General features: G+C 44.6%; 1 protein-coding gene across 2 annotated transcripts in view; it reads right to left on the reverse strand.

The window, feature by feature from the left end:
• Positions 1–14,063, reverse strand: part of ror2 (receptor tyrosine kinase-like orphan receptor 2) — a 201,061-nt gene that overhangs the window by 21,514 nt on the left and 165,484 nt on the right. For both annotated transcript variants that reach the window (XM_024381472.2, XM_024381471.2), the window contains exons 3-4: positions 13,206–13,493; positions 8,611–8,641 (exon numbers count right to left, since the gene is read on the reverse strand). In XM_024381472.2, the coding sequence (XP_024237240.1) occupies positions 8,611–8,641; positions 13,206–13,493 (319 nt within the window). The remainder of the gene's footprint in view (positions 1–8,610; positions 8,642–13,205; positions 13,494–14,063) is intronic.

Consider the following 14,063-nt stretch of genomic DNA (forward strand, 5'->3'; position numbering starts at 1 on the left):
AACTCCATAGCAGCAAAGAAGAGTTGCCGGATGGTTTTCGATGTGATTTCACAAAAGGGGGAGAGACTCAAGAACCTAATTTAAAATCGGCACGATCCGTTGGGCTGTTTTGCAACAAAGGGAAACTTTTCCAACCCCCCGATGTTGATTATCTGCAAAGACTGGCTTGATTACTTGGCTTTGTAGTTTGTCCTGCAAAGAAAACGAGACAATACCAAAAGCTGTATCATTTTTTTCTCCAAGCCTCCAGAACTCTCCAAACACACAGAGGAAGAGTGAGAGAGGGGTATTGGTATCATAACATTCAAGCTCCAAATAAACTCTTTGTACTGATTATCACAGGAAAAACAGCATAATCTCCGCATCACAAAACACCATTCCAAACCTTCTCCACTCCACACTGAGAGAAGTGGGTAACATAACAAGCACATAACATGTAAGTTCCAAATATGAAATTCCCTTTGCTGAAACCCAACGTTCAGAAATGCCGTTTGTTTGGGCATTTCACAGGGGGGAGCCAGCCTGAAGGTGTGTGGACAGGGGCGAAGGGGCGAGGGAGAGACAGAGGAGGGTTTGTGTGAGTCCAAGAGAGTGGAGAGAGGGGAAAGCAACCAGGTCAGGCCAGAGGGCCACAGAACACAGAGAACCTGTATAAGGGAAACATTCTACCTGATCAGCATTAAGCTCTGTACACACACACACACACACACACACACACACACACACACACACACACACGTGTAGAACCACACACACACACACACACATGTAGAAACACACACACACAGTGTAGAAACACACACACACAAGTGTAGAAACACAAACTGCACACACACACACACAACCATTTTGCAAATGGCAACCTAACTAACACAAACCAGACCCCTTCACCAGAAATCGCAAACCTGGCTAAGAACGTTTTCAGAAACAGACAAGTTCTTTAGAAAGTACTTTTGGTTAGGTGACACATTTGATTTCTGTTTCAAGGTAAAATACATATTTTTCACTGTAAGTGAAAAATTCATTTATACATCCTATTCTAATTCACATCTATTGTAATAATCAACTCAATTCTTTATCACTAGGTTAAAGGTCACGTTTTACATTGGCAGCCAGATGTTCTAAAGGAATCAGTAGTAATTGTCAATCTGTGTATTGGATCAGAGACAGGCTCCTATTGGCCAGGCTGTTCAGCTCTGTAGCCAAATTAGTCTGACACTCTTCAGATGGCTCAAAAACAATGCAGTTAGAGTTCCATTCACTCTATAGGTTTTTTTGTAGAAATGGTGAGATTCTCTTAGTCAAACAATCTGTCAACAGAGCTAGTATGTGGAGTTGGACTGGGAGTAACAATAACTAAACATAATATGAAGCACACGGTTGCTGCTAAAAATAATTGTTGGTTTGTTGTCTGGCTTTTGAGAGTGTCCCATACACCATTCGACTCTTTGTCATAAAGAGCAAAGACTTAGCTATAGCTTAACTTATCTTAATTTTACTTAAAAACAACACAAGCTTTAGTGTGCACACCTGACAAACAACCGCCCCATATCTCCACACGAAGCCCGCTGAGCCAAGTAAGACAAGCCACACATGAATTACACTCACAGAGGGAGGCTGGCACCTCTTTTGAAGCCTGATGAGACGTTTCCTCAGTTCCTCACAACTCCCAGGTTCTCAGCATTGATTGGGCGATGCCAAGTAGCAAGTGACCTATTACAACTCTCCACAAACAAGCATGCTAATTGCTAGGAAGCTCTATAAAGATCTGAGGCCCTCAGCAAGGTAGAGCTCCATTGCGTCCTTGCAGGATACGAAGAGAAAACTTTGCCTTTGGTGGCAGAGAAACATCATATTTACCTCAGCGGATAGGTGATTATTACCTTCTGAGGTGATATGTGACAGTTTACGACTGTTTCATTTACTTTGGCTGGATTCACCAAGCCATGTAAATGAGTTTTGTAAGGAGATTTCCTCCAGGGAGAAAATTGGGTTTAATGGCGTTACTTGAGGCAATTAGGTATTTACGCACAGGCAGTGTGGTTTGTTTTTCTAATAGAGGGGAAAGCTACAGAAATGTCACTTGTTTGGCCTCTGGATTAAATTAAAAAGGGTTCATGCAGTGGCCTTTGTGTCAGTAAATGACAGTGCAAGTAACAAATCAACTTTACCACAAGGTGGCGATAATGAATTAAATAAATGGGAGAGAGTGGTTTACATAGATGTGCGGCCAGGCCGTTAATAACTGCTGTTCACCAAGTTGGAAAAACAAAATCTCGCCAGTGACAAAACAGACAGGAACATCTTCTGTGCCACATGTGAGACTCTGTCTTGGTAATTACATATAAAACTATGAGTGGAAAACTCTGGGCCTTCTTCACTGCTCCACTGGGGTTTATTCTAACCCACACAACACTCTGTCTCCCATGGTGACAAAAGGGTGAGAGTGGTTCTCTTCTTTCTCGTTTAACATCTCTGAACACAGGGCATCTCTCCTCCACTCTGTAAATCAGTATGTGTGGGTGAGGTAACAATCAGCATTACAGAGTTGACTGGGGGGGGTAACAATCAGCATTACAGAGTTGACTGGGGGTAACAATCAGCATTACAGAGTTGAGGAGACAGAGGGGAGGAGAGTGAGAAGGTACACAGTGGCAGAATACCTGACCACTGTGACTGACCCAGAATTAAAATAAATCTTTGACTATGTTCAAAGTCCTCCCACTCCTCTTTCTATTCTGGTTAGCGCCAGTTCGCTCTGTTCTGTGAAGGGAGTAGTACACAGCGTTGTACGAGATCTTCAGTTTCTTGGCAATTTCTCGCATAGAATAGCCTTCATTTCTCAGAACAAGAATATTTTGAGCCTGTAATCGAACCCACAGATGCTGAAGCTCCAGATACTCAACTAGTCTAAAGGACAATTTTATTGCTTCTTTAAACAGAACAACAGTTTTCAGTTGTGCTAACATAATTGCAAAAGGGTTTTCTAATGATCAATTAGCCTTTTAAAATGATACAACTTGGATTAGCTAACACAACGTGCCATTGGAACACAGGAGTGATGGTTGCTGATAATGGGCCTCTGTACACCTATGTAGATATTCCATAAAAAAAATCTGTCATTTCCAGCTACAATAGTAATTTACAACATTAACAATGTCTACACTGTATTTCTGATAAAATTTAATGTTATTTTAAATGGACAAAAAATGTGCTTTTCTTTCAAAAACAAGGACATTTCTAAGTGACCCCAAACTTTTGAATGGTAGTGTATGTTCCCCATGCCAATAAAGCCCATTAAATTGAATTGAAATTGAGAGGAGAGTGAGGAGAAAGGGGTACTCAGAGATACAAAAGCATTGCTCCAGTCTGGTATTTACGACAGAGCACTAATCTACCACCAGTTCTCTGTTTGATTGGGCTAGGGAACCATCGTCACGGAAACAGCCCCCACTATCAGTACTAGCCTGAGAGCCTCTTCTTCTCCCATGAGCCTCCAGAAAGGGACAATGCTCTGGGGGGGGAGGTTCTCCTAGATACAGATCTAGGATACGCTTCCCCTCCCCCAATCTTAACCATTAGTGGAAAAAATACAAAACTCACCCAAGATCAGCACCTAGGTGCAACTTCAATCATACTACTTTTACTGTGTGACCTCTGTGATAATAATGACTGTCTGAATTTGCAGTTGATCAAAACATTCTTAGCACATAGCTTATTGTCTGTATCCCAAATTACATCCTAAATCCCTATATATAGTGCACTACTTTTGACCAGTATGGGCTCTGGTCGAAAGTAGTGCACTAGGATATAGGGTGCCACATTTGGGACAGACAACCACAGAAGAATGATTCACTACTCTTGCCTCTTCCTCCAAGTTCTACTTCAAAGGGAATTGTCTTGGTTGGTTATTGCTAAGGTGTTGTTAAAAAGATGAATCATTGCTTTGTCAGAATTCAAGTTTAGGTGAGGTGGGTTACAGTAGGAAGTCCTATTAAGGTAACCACACACTGAATGGAAGGGTGGTAGCTCACTTGGGTGTACATTAGAGGTGTGTGTGTGTGTATATATAAAATGGACCACATCAACAGCTCATACTTCTGAAACAACCAATCCACAACAAGTCACTACCTAGCCTTGTATCATATTCTTTTGAGTGTACCCCACCCCACCCCATCTCAATCCATCCTGTTCTCTTCAGTAGCCTACTTTGGTTAACATGCTCCATTCAGTGTGCGTGGCTTTCAGAATGGCCCCTCAGACGTAGCGCTATTTATTTGACCTTGGCTAGGAACAATTACGACCCCAAACCGAGGGTGACTGCCAGCTTTCTTAGGGCTCCCTGGGACATTAAACAGGGCCTGTCCGACATTAGAATGAGTCTTTTGTTTCCCACGTAAAGGAGTCCCAAGTAGGGGTCCCACACTGTTGCACCTACGGAGGTCCGCCACTCCTTTCAGACACCCAACCCCCCCTTGCTTATCGGTCTCAACTTCCAATCATCACCCGCTTTGTTACGCTTTATTATTAGGATGCCACAGCAGCCAAAAGCAACAAGTGCTTTTTTTGTGTAACTGGGTGTGTTGGTGTGTGTGTGTTTTGGGGGGCAACTAGCAGTCATTGGGGGGGGGCACACACTGCCATGGTCATTGAGCTGGTCTGGTGTTGAAGAAACAGAGTGAGAGGGAGTGTGATTTATATTGGCCAAGCGCTCTGTTGAGTTAGACACGGTCTGCGTAGAGTGTGTGTGTCTGAGTGGATAGGGTTGGGCGGTGTGAACAGAGCAGAATATAGAGTGCTATACCAAGTCTGACATATTGGTCCAGTGCTAAGCTACGCTAACGCCTAACGCGTGTCCAAAAAACACTGACTGGATTCTAGAACAAGTCTGCCCTTTATAATAGCCATAATAACGCATGGGTTTTATATACAGTTGAAGTTGGAAGTTTACATATACCTTAACCAAATACTTTTAAACTTTTGACTTGGGTTAAAAGTAGCCTTCCACAAGCTTCCCACAATAAGTTGGGTGAATTTTGGCCCATTCCTCCTGACAGAGCTGGTGTAACTGAGTCTGGTTTGTAGGCCTCCTTGTTCGTACACGCTTTTTAATTTCTGCCCACAAATTTTTTATGGGATTGAGGCCAGGGCTTTGTGATGGCCACTCCAATACCTTGACTTTGTTGTCCTTAAGCCATTTTGCCACAACTTTGGAAGTATGCTTGGGGTCAATGTCCATTTGGAAGACCCATTTGCGACCAAGCTTTAACTTCCTGACTGATGTCTTGAGATGTTGCTTCAATATACCCACATAATTTTCCTACCTCATGATGCCATCTATTTTGTGAAGTGCACCAGTCCGTCCTGCAGCAAAGCATCCCCACAACATGATGCTGCCACCCCCGTGCTTCATGGTTGGGATGGTGTTCTTCGGCTTGCAAGTCTCCCCCTTTTTCTCCAAACATAACGATGGTCATTATGGCCAAACAGTTTTCTTTTTGTTTCATCAGACCAGAGGACATTTCTCCAAAAAGTATGATCTTTGTTCCCATGTGCAGTTGCAAACTGTAGTCTGGCTTTTTTATGGCGGTTTTGGAGCAGTGGCTTCTTCCTTGCTGAGCCGCCTTTCAAGTTATGTTGATATAGGACTCGTTTTACTGTGGATATAGATACTTTTGTACCGGTTTCCTCCAGCATCTTAACAAGGTCCTTTGCTGTTGTTCTGGGATTGATTTGCACTTTTCGCACCAAAGTACGTTCATCTCTAGGAGACAGAATGCATCTCCTTCCTGAGTGGTATGACGGCTGCGTGGTCCCATGGTGTTTATACTTGCGCACTATTGTTTGTACAGATGAACGTGGTACCTTCAGCGTTTGGAAATTGCTCCCAAGGATGAATTCCTTTTCTGAGGTCTTGGCTGATTTCTTTCAATTTTCCCATGATGTCAAGCAAAGAGGCACAGAGTTTGAAAGTAGGCCTTGAAATACATCCACAAGTGCACCTCCAATTGACTCAAATTATGTCAATTAGCCTATCAGAAGCTTCTAAAGCCATGACATCATTTTCTGGAATTTTCCAAGCTGTTTAAAAGGCACAGTCAACTTAGTGTATGTACATTTCTGACCCACTGGAATTGTGATACAGTGAATTATAAGTGAAATAATCTGTCTGTAAACAATTGTTGGAAAAATTACTTGTGTCATGCACAACCGACTTGCCAAAACTATAGTTTGTTAACAAGAAATTTGGAGTGGTTGAAAAATGAGTTTTAATGACTCCAATCTAAGTGCATGTAAACTTCCGACTTCAACTGTAAGCCTAGTGCTTTTCAATGACCCAAAGTCACTTAAAGTTAGGCTAGCAATGAAGCTAGGCTAGCAATAGACACGACGACTGGTTAGCATCCTGCATTTGACAAAACTGCTAATGACATTGTTAACCTACTGATGATATAAGCAATTTGTTCTGACTGAGATTCCAAAAACAACTGGTCACAATATATAGACTATGAATCAGCCAGTGTTGTTTTTGAGACCACCTAAAGCAAGACCGATTCAACACTAAGACCGGAGCTAATCAAATCAGAGTCAAGAATATGGAGACTATGAATCAACATTCTTTCCAGTTTTGGACCAACCTCGATGAAAACCGCTAGTGTCTGACTCAGTGAAGGAATCTATTCCCTGCTCTGTCTTTAACTCATTCACGTCAGGAGAGCTTCAAAGGGAAGGAGAAGAGAAGCTGCAGGAGCCTCTGTTCTCAAATGAGTTAATATTCTGCTTCGATGCATCTTCTGTTCAATGACATGTTGTTAGACTATGTGTATTGATAATTGCGTAAACCCACACTGATGTGAAAATCACGAGATAGATAGTGAACATGTGCATGCCTGCATTTGAGTGTGTTTTTGGGTGCAAGTGAGGTCACATGTACTCATATATATATATATATATATATATATATATATATATATATATATATATATATATATATATATATATATATATATATATATATATATATACACACAGCGCCAGTCAAACGTTTGGGCACGCCTCCTCATTCATGGGTTTTACTTTATTTGTTACTAATTTCTACATTGTAGAATAATAGTGAAGACATCAAAACTATGAAATTACAGATATGAAATCATGTAGTAACAAAAAAAGTGTTAAACAACCCAAAAAATATGTTATATTTGAGATTCTTCAAAATAGCAACCATTGACAGCTTTGCACTCTTGGGTTAGGGTTACCTGGAATGCATTTCAATGAACAGGTGTGCCTTGTTAAAAGTTAATTTGTGGAATTTCTTTCCTTCTTAATGCGTTCGAGCCAATCAGTTGTGTTGTGACAAAGTAGGGGTGGTATACAGAAGATAGCCCTATTTGGTAAAAGACAAAGTCCATATTATGGCAAGAACAGCTCAAATAAGCAAAGAGAAACGACAGTCCATCATTACTTTAAGACATGAAGGTCAGTCAATCTGGAACATTTCAAGAACTTTTAAAGCTTCTTCAAGTGCAGTCCCAAAAACCATCAAGCGCTATGATGAAACTGGCTCTCATGAGGACCGCCACAGGAAAGGAAGACCCAGAGTTACCTCTACTGCAGAAGATAACTCTAATGAACTTAACTGCACCTCAGATTGCAGCCCAAATAAATGATTCAGAGTTCAAATAACAGACACATCTCAACATCAACTGTTCAGAGGAGACTGCGTGAATAAGGCCTTCATGGTCAAATTGCTGTAAAGAAACCACCACTAAAGGACACCAATAATAAGAAGAAGAGACGTACTTAGGCCAAGAAACACGAGCAATGGACATTAGACCAGTGGGAATCTGTCTTTTGGTCTGATTTTTGGTTACAACCGCCTCGTCTTTGTGAGACGCAGAGTATGTGAATGGATGATCTCCGCATGTGTGGCTCCCACTATGAAGCATGGAGGAGGAGGTGTGTTGGTGCTTTGCTTGTGACACTGTCTGTGATTTAATATTAATTCAAGGCACACACTTAACCATTATGGCTATCACAGCATTATGCACCGATACGCCATCCCATCTGGTTTGCACTTAGGGGGACTATCATTTGTTTTTCATGGAGTGCTGTTTCAGATGACCCGGCCTCCACAATCCCACAGCCTCAACCCAGGAAACATTCCAGGTGAAGCTGGTTGAGAGAATGCCAAGATTGACCTCAACCCAATTGAGATTATTTGGGATGAGTTGAACAGCAGAGTGAAGGGAAAGCAGCCAACAAGTGCTCAGCATATGTGGAAACTCCTTCAAGACTATTGGAAAAACATTCCAGGTGAAGCTGGTTGAGAGAATGCCAAGATTGTGCAATGCTGTCATCAAGGCAAAGGGTGGCTACTTGAAATAATCTAAAATATACAGTATTTTGATTTGTTTCACACTTTTTTGGTTACGACATGATTCCATGTGTTATTTCATAGTTTTAATGTCTTCATTAATGTTTTACAATGCAGAAAATAGTACAAATTAAGAATAACCCTTGACTGAGTAGGTGTGTCCAAACTTTTGACACACAGACACACACATACACACACCACACACACACACACACACACACACTAGAATTACTTACGCTTCATTTGGCTCGTGTGTTGGTGACTGCCCTGTAGAGAACAAGAAAACAGGAGAGTGTGAAAATGGAGCAATATGCGATTGCCTTTTATCAAGCCACATCAGACGCTATCCCATTTCACTTTCGGGTTTTACAATCGTAGGTCAAAGGCAAAGGCTGAAGATTCAGAAAGGGCTTTAGTATCACTGAGAGAAGTTAACACCCAGTTTGTATTTTTGGCCTTGGTTTACCTCCATAAATCACCAGTTTGTGTTTTTGGCCTTGGTTTACCTCCATAAATCACCAGTTTGTGTTTTTGGCCTTGGTTTACCTCCATAAATCACCAGTTTGTGTTTTTGGCCTTGGTTTACCTCCATAAATCATCAGTTTGTGTTTTTGGCCTTGGTTTACCTCCATAAATCACCCATTTGTGTTTTTGGCCTTGGTTTACCTCCATAAATCACCAGTTTGTATTTTTGGCCTTGGTTTACCTCCATAAATCACCAGTTTGTGTTTTTGGCCTTGGTTTACCTCCATAAATCACCAGTTTGTGTTTTTGGCCTTGGTTTACCTCCATAAATCACCCGTTTGTGTTTTTGGCCTTGGTTTACCTCCATAAATCATCAGTTTGTGTTTTTGGCCTTGGTTTACCTCCATAAATCATCAGTTTGTGTTTTTGGCCTTGGTTTATTTCCATAAATCACCCGTTTGTGTTTTTGGCCTTGGTTTACCTCCATAAATCATCAGTTTGTGTTTTTGGCCTTGGTTTACCTCCATAAATCACCCGTTTGTGTTTTTGGCCTTGGTTTACCTCCATAAATCATCAGTTTGTGTTTTTGGCCTTGGTTTACCTCCAAACATCATCAGTTTGTGACAGGGAGTGTAGCTAGTAGTTGATGTTCAACAATGCAGAGCATCTAAAAATCAGTGATTTCAATTATGACTCTTGTAATTACAAGTCTACAACATGACCCAAAGCATCCTGTCACGACTCCCACCAAAGGTGGCTCCTGTTCCTGTTCGGGTGGTGCTCGGCGGTCGTTGTCACCGGTCTACTAGCTGACACCGATCCCCTTTTCCCTTTTCTGTTAGCTTTGTCTTATTGGTTACACCTGTTTCTTGCTTGGGTTTTGGTTAGGGCTATTTAAGCCAGTTATGCCCACATGTTTTTGTGTGGGCTTGTTCCTCTGTTGGTTTGTGGATGTGCGTTTGTATTGTATTTTCTCCGGTCCGTTTTATGCGCCTAGTGTTTTGGGCCGGTCCGTTTTATGCGCCTAGTGTTTTGGGCCGGTCCGTTTTTGTACCGGAATAAATACGATTGTCCGAACCCTCTGCACCCGACTCCAAACCCACTACTCCTAGAAGACCTGACAGAAGCCCTCACCATTACATGGAGTCAGCAGGAGCAGCGGCCACTCCTCTTCCATCTATGGAGGAGCGCGTCCTCCATCATACGGCCATCCTCCATCGTATCAGCGATGGACCAAATGATGGAGAGAATGGACCAATGGGAGAGGCGTGGTCTCCCTACATCGCCGCCAGCACCACCCTCGACGACTCAACCCACTCCTCCGGCGGCGTCCGGCCCCAGCGCACTTCGTCTCGCGCCCCTCAAGGGAGTATGATGGAGCAGCAGCTGGGTGCCAGGGATTTTTGCTCCAGCTCGAGCTCTACCTGGCTACCGTTCAGCCGACTCCCTCGGGTGAAGAGAGTGTGAGCGTCCTCGTCTCCTGCCTGACGGGCAGAGCCCTGGAGTGGGCCAACGCAGTTTGGAATAGCCCAGACTCTGCAAGGGACCACTACCCAGAGTTCACCCGCCGTCTCTGGGCCGTGTCCGACCACCCTCCAGAGGGCCGAGCGGCGGGTGAACGGCTGTTCCACCTTAGACGAGGAGCGCGCAGGACTTCGCGCTGGAGTTCCGGGCATTGGCCGCTGGGGCGGGGTGGAATGACAGGGCCCTGATGGACCACTACTGGTGTAGCCTCCAGGAGGACGTCCGCAGAGATCTAGCTTCTTGGGACACCACTCTCTCCCTCGATGAACTCATAGACATGTCGATCCGACTGGACAATCTGCTAGCTTCCCGTGGGCGTTCAGAAAGGGCCCTGTCAGGTCCACCTCCTGGCCCTCCCGCTCCCATACCTATGGAGTTAGGGGGGGCCGCAGGGAGGGGGACCGGAGGAGGAGGCTCCTCCTGCACCAGCTGTGGTCGGAGAGGACACACTTCCGACCGGTGCTGAAGGAGCTCGTCTGGGAGTCGAGAGGGCAAGCAGAACACTTCTCGGTCACCCCAGGTGAGTCAGCACCAAACTCACCCAGAGCTCCCTGTTGGTCACATGTTTTTATTAATTTTGTTTTCTGAGTTCTCTCCCGCTCTCCAGCACAAGGCGCTAGTCGATTCAGGCACAGCTGGGAACTTTATGGATCGCGGACGCGCCCGTGGGTTGGGGATTCCCCTGGTGCCGATAGATCCACCCTTCCCTGTGCACTCCTTAGATAGCCGACCGTTAGGGTCAGGGCTGGTCGGGGAGGCCACGGTTCCACTGGACATGGTAACGCAGGGGGATCATAGGGAGCGGATTAGTCTCTTTCTTATCGATTCACCTGCGTTTCCAGTGGTGCTGGGGGTGTCGTGGCTGGCTAGCCACAATCCCAGTATTTCATGGAAACAGGGGTCTCTCCAGGGGTGGTCAGTGTTCAGGTAGGTGTATAGGAGTTTCCATCGGTGCAACGTCGGTGGAGAGTTCAGACCAGGTTTCCACTGTGCGCATTCCCTCAGAATATGCCGATTTGGCTATCGCCTTCGGTAAGAAGAGGGCGACCAAATTACCACCTCACCGACAGGGGGATTGCGCGATAAACCTCCAGGTAAACACTGCACTCCCCAGGAGTCACGTGTACCCATTGGCACAGGAGGAGACGTTGGCTATGGAGACATATGTCACGGAAGCTCTGGGACAGGGGTACATTCGGCCCTCCACGTCACCAGTCTCCTCGAGTTTCTTTTTTGTGAAAAAAAAGGAGGGAGGTCTGTGTCCGTGCATTGATTATCGAGGTCTCAATTCCATCACAGTGGGGTTTAGTTACCTGCTACCTCTCATCGCTACGGCAATAGAATCATTTCACGGAGAAAATTCTTTCACAACACTGGACCACAGGAGCGCGTAGAATCTGGTGCGTATTCGGGAGGGAGATGAGTGGAAAACTGCGTTTAGTACCACATCTGGCCACTATGTGTGCCTTGTCATGCCGTATGGGTTAAAGAATGCTCCAGTCGTCTTTTAATCCTTTGTAGACGAGATTCTCAGGGACCTACACGGGCAGGGTGTGGTGGTGTATATTGATGATATCCTGATCTATTCAGGTAACACCTGTTTCTAGCTTGGGTTTTGGTTAGGGCTATTTAAGCAGGTTATGCCCACATGCTTTTGTGCGGTCTTGTTCTTCTGTTAGTTTTGTCTTATTGGTTACACCTGTTTCTTGCTTGGGTTTTGGTTAGGGCTATTTAAGCCGGTTATGCCCACATGCTTTTGTGCGGGCTTGTTCCTCCATTAGTTTGTGGATGTGCGTTTGTATTGTATTTTCTCCGGACTGTCGGGGTCCTGTTTTTGGGCCGGTCCATTTTATGCGCCTAGTATTTTGGGCGTGACCGTTTTTGTACCGGAATAAATACGATTGTCCGAACCCTACGATTGTCCGAACCCTCTGCGCCTGACTCCAAACCCACTACTCCTAGAAGACCTGACACATCCTGATATAGCATAATACACCACTATACATGCATGTCCTGGGAGAAACGTGAATGATAAATTGCTAGTGGCATGAGTTTAGAAATAAAAATCCCACTGGTGACATAACAGACCTTCTCCCTCTGAGGAAATACCTACTTCTGTTTTCAATTGCAGCTTTGGTAAAACGTTCACTTACTAAAAGCACTAACATTATTGTACTGAGATGACTATGCGTGGGGGAAGCTAGCGCTACAATTTTAGCCGGCTATTGCACTAAAACTGTCAGCGGCGTGGGTCTTTAAAAACGAGTTTATCTAGAATCACATAAAAGCAGTTGAAAACATTTGGAGAGCAGAAACACTGGGGAAACTGTTTCTGTGCTCGGCTAGATTTAGGAATGGTCATTTTTACGTTAGGGAGGTGGGAGAGTTATACTAGTGCTCTTCAATAAATCTTAGAGCAGTGTCAGGAGTATGAGGTTGTACATATGGCCCCTTGACTAGTGTCGCTCCAGTTCATTTAGATCAATGGCATTGTCACATAATAACCCTCCAAAATAACTGGCCAGAACAGGAATAGGGCTATAATCACTACTTGGGTGAATTAATCGATTGTGACTTATGAGTAGTGAACAGAAAGTCCAATTACCAAAAATGTGCAGTTTGCCTTGTCCAGGAGTAGCTATGAATGCTGGGTTTATTTATTGAGTAAGTGAGTGGTTTCTGAAACCATGTATCCCACGGTAGGTTTAACAACCATCTCTGTATCGCTCTCCTTTTTCGCCCTGCCCTCTTTCTGTTAAAGTATGAGAGGGAAAGAAACACAGACACCGGGGGGCAAAAGAAAAAGAGCAAGAAGGTGACACAAAGCCCAACCTCTCCTTACCCAGCTTCACGTAGAGCACGCCAGTGCCAGAGATCACCTTGACCGGGTTGGAGGCCACGCACTGGTAGTAGCCTGTGTCCGTGGTGTCCAGGTCCGTGATGCGCAGCTTGGAGCCCGCATCGGTTTTGCGGATGGAGATGCGTCCTTGCTCCTGGACCACGGGCGCGTCATTCTTCAGCCAGCGGATGGTGGGCCGTGGATTTCCCGTCACCTTGCAGTGCAGCGTGGCCGCCTGGCCCTGCACGATGGTGATATTGTTCACCGGCTCCTGGAACTCCAGGAAGTAACCTAGGAGAGAGGTCACGGGTTAGGTTGAAGGTTAGGGGTTAGAGGGCTAGGATAAATATGAATGAAGGATGGAATGTTGGGGTGAAGACCTCTACGTTCTCTTGTCCTGGTTGGTCTTTGGCAACGTTTTCTGCCCTTCTCACACTGTTGTGCCGACTCGAACAGCACTCTGCTGGCTTGGATGTTCTGTATTCACTTTGCCGTTTCTAATATAGTTCCAGTAGCTATGGTGGATGTGTAACTAACCAGGCCAGTACAGTACAGCTCAGCATGGCTTGGCTCACTAGTGTGAAAAAGGTACAGAGGCCTATGATAGAAATGAGGCAACATACAGCACTATGTTGAATCAATGGGAATGAATTCCAAAATCATATTCTGAAGCGCCAAGGCCTGTCCTGTTATTTACTGCAGTGTTGCAGAGAGAAACACCCATTCCCTTCTACTGATATCACTTATTAGGTGGACACATGATCTCAACGGCTACAATAAGGAACTCGCTAGTGGAAGCCTTAATGAGTGAGGGGCTGATCCTTTTCTTTTCATCCAAGTGTGTGTCCCAAATGGCAACCT

The sequence above is a fragment of the Oncorhynchus tshawytscha genome, linkage group LG20 (genome assembly GCF_018296145.1).
Source record: "Oncorhynchus tshawytscha isolate Ot180627B linkage group LG20, Otsh_v2.0, whole genome shotgun sequence".
Lineage (NCBI taxonomy): Eukaryota > Metazoa > Chordata > Actinopteri > Salmoniformes > Salmonidae > Oncorhynchus > Oncorhynchus tshawytscha.